The 13,514-nt window shown below is 55.4% G+C and overlaps 1 protein-coding gene across 2 annotated transcripts in view; it reads left to right on the top strand.

Moving 5' to 3' along the window:
* The window catches only part of ATP6V1C2 (ATPase H+ transporting V1 subunit C2), a 49,236-nt gene extending 36,208 nt beyond the window's left edge, over positions 1–13,028 (top strand). The window contains exons 7-14 of one of the 2 annotated variants that reach the window (XM_036873022.1): positions 754–852; positions 1,467–1,535; positions 3,463–3,555; positions 3,668–3,761; positions 6,162–6,299; positions 7,124–7,221; positions 12,480–12,612; positions 12,884–13,028. In XM_036873022.1, coding sequence (XP_036728917.1) covers positions 754–852; positions 1,467–1,535; positions 3,463–3,555; positions 3,668–3,761; positions 6,162–6,299; positions 7,124–7,221; positions 12,480–12,612; positions 12,884–12,973 — 814 coding nt within the window. In that variant the 3' untranslated portion in view covers positions 12,974–13,028. The remainder of the gene's footprint in view (positions 1–753; positions 853–1,466; positions 1,536–3,462; positions 3,556–3,667; positions 3,762–6,161; positions 6,300–7,123; positions 7,222–12,479; positions 12,613–12,883) is intronic. The other variant, XM_036873023.1, reaches the window with a different exon arrangement.
* Positions 13,029–13,514: the final 486 nt, after the last annotated feature.

The following is a 13,514-nucleotide window of genomic DNA, read 5'->3' as shown; positions in this document are numbered from 1 at the left end:
TATCAGTGATGGCTGGTCGGCATGGGGAAGAGGGCATGTGGGTTCCGGGCGGTGCAGTCTGGAGAGCCCTGTGGGACGGCTTTTTACCTAAAGCTTCGGCCTTGACTAAGGGCTCGAGAACTCTTTCCTCGGGAAGCAACGTGCACTTGGGTATTTAACCTCATGGCCTACATGCTGATGCTACAGACCGTCTCAGTAGTTGTGTTTTGGCCCATTTGCTGATCCAATAGCCTTGATCCCTGTGCTAAAAATACCATGACCTTGATGAGACAGGTTCCACTGGACACACGTACAAAGCTATTTCAGGTGAATGTCCCCTGGCTGCTGGACCTGTAAGGCGTGTCAAGTGAAATGGAGCCCTCTTCTGGGCCTGTCCCTGCCCGGAGTGGCCCAGGTGGTGGCGTGAGCCGACCGCTGTGTTCCACTTGGGTAACATAAGCTGCCTGTCGCCAGCGATCCCCTCCCAACAGCCGGTGGCTTGCTCCGGGGCAGCGCGGCTGACCGAGGTGTTGGATTCAGCTCGGGTGACTGGTGATAGGACCTGGGGTCCTGCCAGGCACAGCAGTTCTGGGCGCCCAGACACAGAGCCGGGGGACACTGAGCCCAGGGCCCCTCCCCCTCCCCCGGAAGCGTCCTGAGCCTTGCTGCCCCTGCTGTCTCAACACCTGCGTGTCGCGGGCGTGCCGGGGGTCTGTGGGATGCCTCTGTGTGCTTTTCTGCTGCTCACAACCCCTTTGCCCCACGTGGATGCAGGGGGAACCTCTTCACTCGGACACTGAGCGACATTGTGAGCAAAGAAGACTTTGTGTTGGATTCTGAGTATCTGATCACACTTCTGGTCATTGTTCCCAAGTAAGTGGACCAGGAAGGTGAGTGGTTTGGGGTCTCCATCTGGGTTGGTGATCACAGAAGGAAACTCGTCCCGCCCAGCAGAGATGAAGCGGGAGTCCCGCAGGGCCAGATCCTGGAGCCCTAAATGGCAGCTGTGGGGTGGTCAGGGGAGCAGGTGACAGTGCTTGTGGCGGTAATGGTGACAGAAGCGGTCATTTCTTGGGCATCTGCTGTGTGCCCGATGCCACACACCGGAGCTCGTTTCCCTCACAACAAGCCTGGGGTCGGGCGGGGGCTGTTACTAGTCCCTGGTCCTGCGGCCAGAGAGGTCAGCTGGTTTGCCCAAGCTCACCCAGGGCCAGGATTAGAGCTCCCAGCAGGCATCTCCTCTGAGTCCTTCTCACGGCCCCTCCACGGTGCCTGGGGCCTCATGGGGAGGCTAAGCCCCAGATGGGGCTGGGGACAGGGGTCCCAAAGCCCATGGCAGGGCCTCCGGGGATGTTTGGGGCGCTGTCTGCCCCCTAGCCCTGCCCCTCTCAGTCCCTCAGGGAAAGGGGCACGCAGCTTCCTAGACTCTCAGGACACCCCACAATCCTTACTGCAAAAAATCACTGAGCGATTCTGTATTCTCACAGACCAAGCTATGCACAATGGCAAAAAACCTACGAATCCCTCTCAGACATGGTGGTCCCACGGTCGACGAAGTAAGTGAGACCTCGGCTTGGCCCCAGGGCCTGGGGTGGGGGTGGGGCATGTGTGGGTGCTCTGGGACACCTAGCCACCAAACATGCCCCAAGGGCACAAGGGCCTTCAGCCCTCCACACTTGTGCCTTCACAGCCACACACTCAGCCACATGCCAGACTCCCTCCATCTTTCAGAACCCTGCTTCCTTGCCCCCACCTCCGGGAAGCCCTCCCTGACTACCTTGTGGCCCTCAGGGCATGCAGGGCCTGCCTGCGCTGTGCTCTGCTCTGCATTCTCAGCTTGGCCTGGATTCTTCCCCACCTGAGGGTCAAGCAAGAGCCTGGCTGTGATGGCCGCAGAGCACGAGCAGGGGAGGAAAAGAGTCTCGATGTGTGGCCTGCTGGGGTCAGAGCAGGAGTGGCCAGTGAGGGCTGGAAAAGTGACAGCAGAAGGGACAGAGGAACATATTTGAACCATGAATACCACACAGCTGGGAAAATCAACAGTTTAGCGTTACGGGCACGAGCAAGGATAAATCTCACTCTGTGATGTTAAGCGCAAAGCAAGTTGCAGAAGGGGACACATAGCACGAAGCCATTTATTTAAAATCTAAAAATGGACAAAACTAAACTGTATGTGACTTGGGAAATGCAGGTGCATGGAATTATGGGTGTTTGAGGATGAGAAACGCCAAACTCAGCACAGCGGTGACCTAGGGGTGGGATTAGAATGAGGTTGGGGAGGGCATGTGGGGCTTCTATTGTATGAAAATTGTTTTATGTCTTAAGCTGGGTGGGGGATACATGGGTATTTATTCTCTGTACCTTTTCCCGTGCCTGAAATAGCTTGCACTTTAAATGATTTCTCAATGAGTCTTGGGCAGCCCTGCCCACTCCCGTCCCAGCCCAGAGGCCTCTGGCCTGGGACGCCTGCTGGCTCTCCCAGGGTCACAGACTCACGGGAGATAGCAATCAGGAGCTAAACTGTAGGGTGCAGGGCACAGGACAGTCACAGCCCGAGGTCACCAGGGGAGGCTGCCAGGGGCAGAAGGAGGAGGAGGGCGTACAGGCCGGCAGAGGAGCTGGCCCTCGACGCTGGCCTGCTTGGCAGGAGCGTTCACTGCTCTCCAATGCTGGCTCTCCATGGCCAAGTGCTGGGAACTCCTGCCAGGAGAGGCTGCTTCAGGAGGTGGCTTGACTTCTCAGACCAGAACCCGCAGGCCCTTCATCGTCAGGGGGCACCTGAGAGTCTGCTGAGATTACTCTGGAAAGGTTTCTGGAACTGGGGTCAACCCCTAGGGGTGTGGGCTCGGAGAAGCAGGAAAGGTGACCCGAGACCCTGCTTGGGCCCAAGGGCTCCCATTGTCAGGTCATCTGGCCAGCGGGACTCAAAGACGCTCAGACCACGGGCCCCAGTGACCCCCACACTGAGGACAGCAACCGCAGTGGTCCTACGTCAAGGTGTGCCAGGGAGACCGCGTCTAATTAGAACATTGTGACGTCGGACGTGAAATGCCCATCGTGGGATGGTTTCCACCAGCTGGAACTTTGCCCTCTGCTTCGTTACAACCACAGCGCGTGAGAGGCGGCGCGCCCCGCTCGGCACGCCAGGTGACTAAGCCCTGCGTGCGGCTTGCTCTCGGCCGGTTCATGGCCTGGAGCCCACCCCAGATCCGAGCAAGTCTCCGGCGTTTAGGTCACCCCGGAGCCCTAGCCTGGAGGGCGAGTGGAAGTAGCAGGAGACGCCGGGAAGGCGCCGGCAGCTGACACACGCAGCCAGAAGTTAGGCACCAGGAAGGGACGCCCTCGCTTCCTCCACCCTCGCTGCCGCCAGGGCCACCAGGCTCCCCCTGCAGCGAGCCACCCCGCCGGGGAGAGGACAGGCTCCTTCGGCCCAGCTCCGGGGCCTGCTGGTGGGTCCAGTGAACAAACGCTTCTCTCCCACAGGCTGATAGCTGAGGACAACGAGGGCGGCCTCTTCACCGTGACTCTGTTTCGAAAAGTGATTGACGATTTCAAAACCAAAGCCAAAGAGAATAAGTAAGGGCTGGCCTCGGTGGGTTTCCCCGGGTTTGGTTTGTCTCCACTGGCGGCGGGTCTCTGCTCTGACTGGAAGCTTCTTAGCGAAAGCCTCTCGTTTGCTTATCTTAAGGTTCACTGTCCGTGAATTTTACTATGATGAAAAAGAAATTAAAAGGGAAAGGGAAGAGATGACCAGATTGCTGTCGGATAAGAAGCAACAATACGTGAGTCTATGATACAGGCCCGGAGGATTTTCTTGAAGGCGTTGGGTGGTCCCCGCCCGCGCACCCAAGGCCTGGAGCAGAAGGGCCCCGCCTAGTCCCAACACCCCACGCCCGACGTCCCTACTTGCCCCGTGCACACTCCTGGGGCTGCCAGACAGGGTCTGGGGGAGGGTGACAAGCGCCGGTAACCTGGAGGTGACAGATGAGCCGTGAGCCCTGCTGTGTAGGAGATCTCACCGAGCCCGGCACTGCCCTCCGGGAAGGAACTCTTAGCTCCATTCTGCGGAGGAGAAAGGCTCTGAGAGGTGAATGAGCACTGGCCCTGGGACAGGACCCACCTGCCCCCTGGGGTCGAGCAAGGCTGTCAGGGCTCCGGGCAGGGGCGCCTGTGCTGAGAGTGGCAGGGCCGCCGCCTTGGAGAGTGCAGCCAGCCGTCACCCGAAGCCCTGGTCCGTGTGATGTCCAGGCGTGCTGTGACACCCCCGTCACCAGCACCTGTGTGTACCTCCCCGAGGCTTTCAGCAAAGAGTGGGTGCTTACCCTAGAGACTTCCAGCCACAGCCACTCAGGACCTTCTCATATGTGAGGGCAGCTGAGCTCAAGAGAGAAAAACAGATTTTCGTTTTTGCAATGTGAATGGTGTAGCCTTGAGAGAGTCGCTCTGTAAAACGGGCACCTTCGGGACTCAGCATCCTGCAGCTCAGAGCGGGGCTGAGCCAGGGGGGGATGTTTTCAGGTCCCCTGCCCTACAGTCCCCCCAGGGAGGGTTCTCAGAGAAACTTCCAGTTCAGCCTCTAGAGTAGAGAGGAAGGGAGGGGTGAGGAAAGTTGGTGTGTAAACATGAAGCTGTGAGTGTGTGTTTGGGTGAAGAGCCAGTGCCCCCCGTGGGGCTGTGCCTGTGCCCCAGGCCACCTCTTGCCTCGGGCTGGGGGATTCTGTGCCTCCCGCCTGACCTCTCTGGGTCCGTGGCCTTTGCACAGGGACTGCAAACACCTGGCCCCGTCAGGAGTGAGAACCGGCCACGGGGCCCCGGAAATGGGGTCCCCAGAGCCCCACTGGATGGACCCATCCCCCTCTGAGGAGGAAATGGGAACTGATCATATAAAACTGCCTGTGAGGGATTTCAGCCCTTCTCTCCCCGAGGAGAAAGGCACGCGCGCGCACACACACACATACGTGTGTGGACATGTGTGTGCACGCCAAGGGAACACACACTTTTTAGATCCACAATCTGTCGGGCTTGGGCCAAGGCTCCGGGGCCCTTCCTGAGACTAAGGACTGAGCTGCAGCCCTATGCCCCCGGCCTCGGACCCGACTCACCAGGCAGGAAGGGTGCTCACCAGCAAGAGCTGAGATCCAAAGGGTTTCCTCCTGCACCTGAGCTCGCCCAGAACCCTAATATCCCAAGAAGGCTCCAGCCTTCTCTTTAGCTGAGCCCTTTCCCCGCTTGCTTTAGTCCTGGCCCGAGCCCCCCACGGTGTCTCTGGAGGGAGCTAGATGGTGGCACCTTTCACGGGTGACCAGGGCGAGCCTTTGGCACCCACCTCCGCGCTGGCACAGACCCCTGGGGATCGAGGTGATACACCCGAGCCCAGCGCCTGCGCCTCTGTCTCAGGTTGCTTGCTGGCATGTTTTCGCGTGGTGTAGATTTCCGCTCCCTGGTTGCCCCGGGGAGCCCTGCCCGGTCTCCGTGGAGGGGAAGCGGAGCTCCGAAGGACAAACTAACTTGGAAACTTGTAGTTCCCTGCGAGGCTCTTGCTGGGCGCCAGCGAGCAGGGGTCAGCTGGGGTCAGCCCTACCCCGGCTTCTTAAGAATCTCTTTCCCCCTTTAGCCTTTTTGGAGGTGCATAGGACCAGCATCTTGCGTCCGTCCTTTCGTTACCTAGGTCCTGGGTGTCAGTTCCCTTTGAGAGCACAGGATGGGATTCTCCCGCTTTTTGCACCTGTCTGCAGAGAAAGATGATAAAGGGTCGAATGTGTCCTAACAGCACACCTGACCAGTTTTCTGCGTGTAACACGCTTAAGTGCATCCTGACGGCCAAGGAGGCTACTGTGAGCTGGACTTGGGAGAGACACCCTGACTCAGCCCAGACAGCCCGGAAGGCGGAGCTGGTTCCACAGACGTTCCAGGGAGGGGGAGCTCCTGGCCGAGGCCAGGCCGAGGGAGGGGCTGTGGGCTCTGCCCCTGGAATCTGGAACCCGAGGACGTTAACACCCCCGCCCTGGAGGGGGCGTGCCAACGGTACCGGCGCACCTCCAGTCCAACCAGCACGCAAGTCCCGAGGGTGGGCCGGCACGCCTGAGCCCGCCCTCAGGTGCCTTTCAGGCCGTGAGAGTGATTTCTGTTTGTTTGTGATGCATGTTTGCTGAAAGATTAATAAATCATTTCTGTGCCTTTAGCAAACTTCCTGTGTTGCTCTTAAAAAGGGATCATCCACCTTCCCGGACCACAAGGTTAAGGTAACCCCGCTAGGGAACCCTGATAGGCCCGCTGCGGGGCAGAACGACAGAGAGAGAGAGAGTGAGGGCGAGGGTGAGGTAAGCAACCCCCCGGGAGCCCTGGGGTTCCCCGGCTCGCATGTCCTCGCCCGCGCAGGCATCTTTGGAGAAAACAAATCCTTGCGTCTCCTGTTATCTACTATGGCTTTTGAGGTCTTAAATTCAGGGATTCCAGAATCATGCCTTCCTCCTAATCTGCAGGGTCTCTTGGGAGCTGCCCCTCCCCCTCCCCCTCCCCCTCCCCCAGCAATGATCGGTGCTTGCTGGCCGGGGGGCCTTTGTCCTGGCTGGCGGTGGCTGGAGCTGGTGATGGGGCAGGTCCTGGCTGGGGGATGGTGGTCGGGCAGCTCAGCTCTCTTCCCCTGGGTGCCCGCCCCTGGCCCACCCCTGACCTTTGTGGGCACCCCAGGAGGACCAGCCATACCAGCATTAGCGATAGCGGCCGTGGCCACGTGCAGTGGGGCTGTGAGGAGCCCCCGGAAGTGGCGGCTGGTGGATGATGCCGGGGCTTGGGGTGGAGCCTTCGAGAAGGGGGCTCCTTGGCGGCGCAGTGTCAGCCAGAAGCTTGCTGGCTGCCTGCTGAAAGCCCCGAGGTCAGAGGCCGCCCGGCCCCCCGCGGCCCGGTTGGTGATGGCCCCATGCGTGTGCCGGCTGGCCGGCCCGCTGAGCCGCCCCAGCGCCAGGTGCCCTGGAGAACGTGGGCCTGGGCCTCACCCTGGCCTCGTCCGACCGACTCGCTGCTTCTGCTGGCCCCTGGGCGTTTCTTCTCGGCTCGGGGCTTGCTCTGTCAAAACCCACGTCCTTTGTTGGCCGGGCGTCGGGTGGAGTGGCCGGGAGGGGTCACCGCACTCCTGTCCCTGCAGGGCCCGCTGCTGCGATGGCTCAAGGTGAACTTCAGCGAAGCCTTTATTGCCTGGATCCACATCAAGGCACTGAGAGTGTTTGTGGAGTCTGTGCTCAGGTGCGTGGACGAGATGCCGCCCTGGGCTGTCCTGCGGTGGGAGGTCGGGCGTAGCCAGCTCTGGGGCCACCTGGGCTCTGCCACCCCCTTCTGGCCCCTCCAGCCTCCTCTGGGACCCGCCCTGGCTTTCCTGCCCTCTTCCTCTGCAACTCCTGGCTCTTGGCAACAGGCTTAGGGTTTCCTCAGTCAAATAAACCTTCCCTCAGTCCTGAGGACCCCTGCTGTCCGGTGCTCTGTCCCTTTCCTGCCAGTCATGGGGCTGGTGTCCTGCTCCACCCACCCCCTCTGTGCAGCCCACCAGGGGCCAGTGGCTCCTGGAAGAAACACCAGCACCGACCGTCTCCATCCTTGACCTTTGAGGCCTAACCCTCAAGGCAGCACAAAAAGTAAAACCCAAACCAAACCGAACCAACAACAGCTAAACTTATTTTACCTTTTTTTTTTTAAAAAAACAAATGCAAAATAGGTTCACTGTTTTGTAGAAACTATAGGTAATCCCAAAGAGTGAATAAAAAGCACCAAGAGGAAACACTGCTAACATGCTGGTGTGCTAGCATCCTTCAGATTTTGGGGGTTTGTTTCTTTAAATTTGCAGATATGCATAACTTATTAAAACTTTTTATTTTATATTGGACTATAGCCGATTAACAATGTTGTGATGATAGTTTCAGGTGCACAGCAAAGGGACTCAGCCATACATATGCATGTATCCATTCTCCCCCCAACTCCCCTCCCATCCAGGCTGCCACATAACATCGAGCAGAGTTCCCTGTGCTATACAGTAGGTCCTTGTTGGTTATCCCTTTAAAATATAGCAGTGTGTACATGTCAATCCCAAACTCCCTAACTATCCCTTCCTCCCACCCTTCCCCCCTGGTAACCATAAGTTCATCCTCTAAGTCTGAGTCTGTTTCTGTTTTGTAAATAGGTTCATTTGTATCATTTCTTTTTTGATTCCGCAGATATGCATAATTTTTACAAAATGTTTACAAAAATGGAATCAAACAGGAAATATTTGTTGAAGCCTGCTTTCTACTGTGTTTGAACATATCCCGTGTCCTGAACTATGGGGGATCTTGGCAGCACTGCTCACGGCCGCTGCCCCCTTCTCCCAAAGCTTGGCCTGCTCTGGCCTGCAGGCTCCAATGCCCCTCGGCCCCTCTGGGGTGGTCTTGCTGGGCCCCTTCCGCCAGGCTGACTGCCCTGCTCTCTCTTTCTTGCCCAGGCTTCCTAGGTCTCTGCTGCCATTCACTTCCAGACCGGCTTCACTGGATTCCTGACTCATCTTCCCTCCCGCTCCCTTCCTCCTGATGCCCGTTTCTACCAGTGGCCTCAGGTCCTTCCCCAAACTTCAGGGCCCGCTTGGACACCTCCGTTCCCTCATCCTCACGTCCTTCCCCCCTCCCTGCACCTCTCGCACCCCTGACAGCCCTCCATCCTGCCTTTGCCTTCTCTTCCGCCGTCTCCCGCCCCAGCTGCTGCTTGGTCCCCTGCCTCCCGTTCATCCTGCACGTGGCTGCCAGTGTGGTTTTGTCCAAATACACACCGGGTCTGATGGTGGCTTCTCATCCTCTCAACCGTCTCAGACCCCTGTAATGGCAAGGATTGTGGCACTGGGCTGAAGGGCACACTCAAGATAACCCCGAGTGTTCCAGCCATCGACAGGCTAGACGGGCCCCAGTCTGTCCCTGCTCACCTTGAAAATCAGTGGTTCTCAGGCCCAGAGTGGCAAAGCCTGCCCGTCCTTACAGGATGCCCATTTTGCTCAAGTCAGAGATGGAGATGGACGTCCCTAATATCTTGTTTAAGCTCGGTAAAACTGAGTATATGCAAAAATAATTCTTTTCAAAACAATGTATGACATTTTAAAAAACTGTACTTTTTATTTCTCCTGAATAGTTGTAATACATGAACACTGTAAAAAAAAAAAAATTCAAGTTCAGAAATATGTACTGTGGAAAGTAAGTTCCTCGCCGTCCCACTGCCCATATAGATCATCCCAGTTAATGGTTTCAAGACTCTTCTCATCCCCTAAATGTCATCATTTATACTTAATGTTCTGCAACTTGCTTTTTTCATCTGCTTTGCATTATAGTCTTATCAGTATGCATAGAGATACTCGCTCCTTCTTAATGGCTTTTTCATATTCCATCGTACGGAGAGAGCATAAGCTAAGAAGATAGATGTTAAACCAACACGTTGATTAGAGCAGACGGGTAAAGTTCGCCTGTTTCTTTTTTTTTTTTTTTTTTTTTTTTAAATTTTATTTATTTATTTATTTATTTATGGCTGTGTTGGATCTTTGTTCCTGTGCGAGGACTCTCTCTAGTTGTGGCAAGCGGGGGCCACTCTTCATTGCGGTGCGCGGGCCACTCTTCATTGCGGTGCGCGGGCCTCTCACTATCGCGGCCTCTCCTGTTGCGGAGCACAGGCTCCAGACGCGCGGGCTCAGTAATTGTGGCTCACGGGCCCAGCTGCTCCGCGGCATGTGGGATCTTCCCAGACCAGGGCTCGAGCCCGTGTCCCCCGCCTTGGCAGGCAGATTCTCAACCACTGCACCACCAGGGAAGCCCCTCGCCTGTTTCTTGATCCTCCGACCCCGCATAGGTCTTTTCCCCCAGTTCGCACTTGTTGCTGTGTCTTTTCTCAGAGCTGGTTTTGTCCTTTTTCCCTACCCTGAGAGCTGGAGGGGAGGGCTGGGGTGACTTGGCCTCTCTGCCTGTCACCCAGCCCAGAGTCAGACAGAGAGGAGGTGCCCCACGTTTGTGGCCTGAATCAAAGAGAAGTGGACCGGCCCTCAACTGAGGAAGTGCTGGTTCATTCTCAGGGTGAAGTGAATCAGGGGCTCAAATCACCCAAGGTGAGAATGGAAACGGGCCCTGGGTGAGTGGTGGGGCCATGGTGAGACTGGAGAAGCCGGTAGCTGGGTCATCAGTCTGGATCTTGGGAGAGGTCTAGTGGGGAATGGCTATTAGGGCACCACCAGTGATGATTGCTGCGTGTGGATGGGTTCACCTACAGAGAGTCGCTTAGAGGGAATCTACCAGCATTTAAGGAGTGGAAGCAGAGAAGCCTGTGTGATGTCAGAGGCCGGAGGAGGGAGAGATGGGTGAGTCAGGGAACAGAAGGTGAAGGCTTTGGCTGCCTCCGGGATGGGGCCGCTGGGAGGTCATTGGTGTGGGCAGCTTGAGCGTAGTGGCTGAAGGGTGCTCGGGTGACACGGGACATTGGGTGCTCTCGGATGTGCGGTGAGAGCGGGAGGGAGTTGCGGGAATTTTTATTTTAAACGGCACGATGGTGCCACGTTACAGGGGAGGGTGGTGGCTGCAGTATTCTCAGCTCGGAGGGTGCAGGTGGAGGGCTCCCCAGCGGGGGGCCCGCAGGGGAAGGAGGCTCCTGTACTGAGGCACCCGGGAGGGGGCAGCAGGGGGGCGGCCTGGAGGAGAAAGGAGCGGGGAGAGCCGACCCGCCGTTCCTGGAAAGCGCGTTCTGAGCAGGGTGAGGAGGTGGTCACTTAAACTGACCTGGAGGGAGGGCTAGCAGCGAAAGGACTGGAAGGGTCTGGGAAGAATGTGCAAACCCTGAAACCAAGAGGGGGGTGGGCTGAGAAAGGGGTCCAGGGCGCGGAGGCTGGATGAGGGGGCGGGGAGCATTCATTCAGCCAGTATGGATGGGGTGCCTGTTACCCGCCGTGCACTGGGGATACGTGAGTGAACAAGACAGATGCGGACCTCTGCCTGCAAGGAGCTCACAGGCTGCTCGGGAGGAGAGCTCAAAGACGGGGTCCTTGTTCGGGAGGAGGATAACTTCCAGAGCGACCTGGTGACGAATGCGGTGGGATGCCCAGATCGGAGGGCGGCAGAGGCAGGTTCTGTGTCCGGGTAGCAGGGTGATGGTCTAGCAACTACATCTGGGAGCTGGAATGCCATCTCCTGGCATATATGTTGCCTGGGCTGTGAGATTGGTGACCGCCGCCCTTTGAGAAGGCTGCAGACTTCCCTGTAGGAAGCGGGTAGAGCTGCGCTGGTGAGGTCGAGGGTGTGGGGTGGGTTTCCAGGGTACTGGGAGCTTGGGGAGGAAGTTCAGGAGGGAAGGCAGGGCGAGGGTAGCTGCTCGTCCGGGCGATGGGGGCTCCGGAAGCACGACGACCCTCTGCTCATTGTCCTCTGGGTGACCAGAGCTTTGGTGACAAGGAACAAAGAAGGAATGAGGGCGGTCAGCTGGGCCATCCCCTCACCCACCATCTAGCCCAAGTGCCCCCGCCAGCCCTGCCAGCATCTGCCGGCCTCTGTGGCCCTTGCCTCTTGGGTTTGGCAGGGCCCCGCTCACCCAGTGTTCTAAGGCAACGGGACTAGGTACGTCTGATGCTTGGTTACAGTGAAGCAATTACAAATGGCCCTTTCACGTATTTACTTCACCTTTCTGCAGATCCACTAGGAGACCTCAGGACTTTAGTGAACACTTTGCACCATTAGCAGCCAGAAATGAGGATGGGAAAGCCAGGGGCTAGTTTATGGGCATTGACTGTGAAATTAAAACTAAGTAATACTAACAGGTCAGGCAGTAAAAGGGCATCTCAAGGCCAGCTTTCACATGCTGGGCTCGGGCATAAAGAAGCACAGGTGGTAAGTATTGAACATCCCAAGCGTTTGCTCCCTGGTAGTATATATTATGTATTTTAAAAACACTGAGAATCACAAAATGCATGTTTACTGTTTATGTAGTACTCAGTGTAAATATTTTAAGTGTTTTGAGATACCACCACAGGAATAGCTGCCAGCAAGTGGTTTCAAAGGTACTCGTGCATACAGAGTCCATTTAAAATCCTTTCTGTCCACCCAAAACTCAGCAAAAGGAATTCACAATCTTGATAAACTAGATTTGCGAGTGTGTGCGTGTGCTGGTTTTTTCAGTGGAGAAAAGTATGTCAGCTAAGCTGGGTTTTAGACAAAGGCTCTGGAGTCAGAATATTTAGTCAAACAGCCTCCCTTCAACTTGACCCCTCACCACCTGATGATCACACACACCCCGGAGACTCCTTGGCTCTTTATAGTCAAAAAACTGTCACTGTATCAGAAGTGGGTGAGCATATTCTAGAGATTTTTCCATGCACAAAGATCTAGCAATTAGTCTCACTTCTGACCCTAGACATTCCACTCGAGTTTTCTTTTCCTGAGCTATGTTGCCTCGTTTTTCATTCTTACTACAGCGTCAGGTTCATTTTACCCATATTTGCAGTAACTCTACACTTCGAACAGGTATGGATTGCCAGTGAACTTCCAGGCGGTTCTCCTCCAGCCTCATAAGAAGTCATCCACCAAACGTTTAAGAGAGGTTCTGAACTCCGTCTTCAGACATCTGGATGAAGTCGCAGCCGCAAGTATATTGGATGTAGGTATATTATCCAGAAAGAGCTGCCTTTCTACAGTAAGGTCAGCCTCTCCACATGGGAGGTACTTTCCAAAAGCGGTACCTGCCAGACTGTTAGGAAAATCTACACTGCACAAAGGTGAAAGTTTAACAAGAGGCTGTGTGTGTGTTTGGGGTAGGGGGCGGACTGTGGGGCAGAAAATACAGTCAATGCCCAGAGAGCTTTCCTCAAACAGAAAAGTAAAACAAGAAACGAGTTTATGCACTTAGAACATGACCATGTCTTTTGTAGGCATCCGTGGAGATCCCTGGATTGCAACTCAGCAACCAAGACTACTTTCCTTATGTCTATTTCCACATCGACCTTGGTCTTCTTGACTAGAAACATGAGCCGGCACCGCTAAACTTGCATACTAGTGCAAATTACCACAGACGCTTCTTTCCTTTAGCCAGAGAAGAGTTCAAGTATCCTACAGAATTTAAATTTTTAGAGAAATTGCTCACAAAAATTAGTTACAGTTGTATTTATTTTTTTTAAGTTACAATAAAGAAATGTTCTCAATCCTTTGAATTGTCTCTTCATTTACATTCTAACATAATTCAAAACTTCACTTTTCTGAATGTTTTACATAAATGGGGACTTCCTATAAATTGCTCACCTGCCGCTTATTTCACATCTTAATGGACATTTTGTGAGGGTTTAATAATAGCGTATTCAAAACCTTGGGCTAACTGTATAACCAGCTGTATACCCTAGTAGTCGCTGGTGATGGCCCAAAGACAAAATAGTGGGCGTGGAATGCAGTTCTCACTTGACAAACCAGTTTTCCATCCTTCTATATAAGCTCGCTTTACGTTTCACACTTACACTTGAAACTCAGCCTTGCAGGACACGTGTAAAATCTGTGGTGGCAGGCATCCAG

Source organism: Balaenoptera musculus, chromosome 13 (assembly GCF_009873245.2).
Source record: "Balaenoptera musculus isolate JJ_BM4_2016_0621 chromosome 13, mBalMus1.pri.v3, whole genome shotgun sequence".
NCBI classification, from domain to species: Eukaryota; Metazoa; Chordata; class Mammalia; order Artiodactyla; family Balaenopteridae; genus Balaenoptera; species Balaenoptera musculus.
Note: the sequence above shows the minus strand (reverse complement) of the source record. Positions and strands in the feature narration are given on the sequence as shown.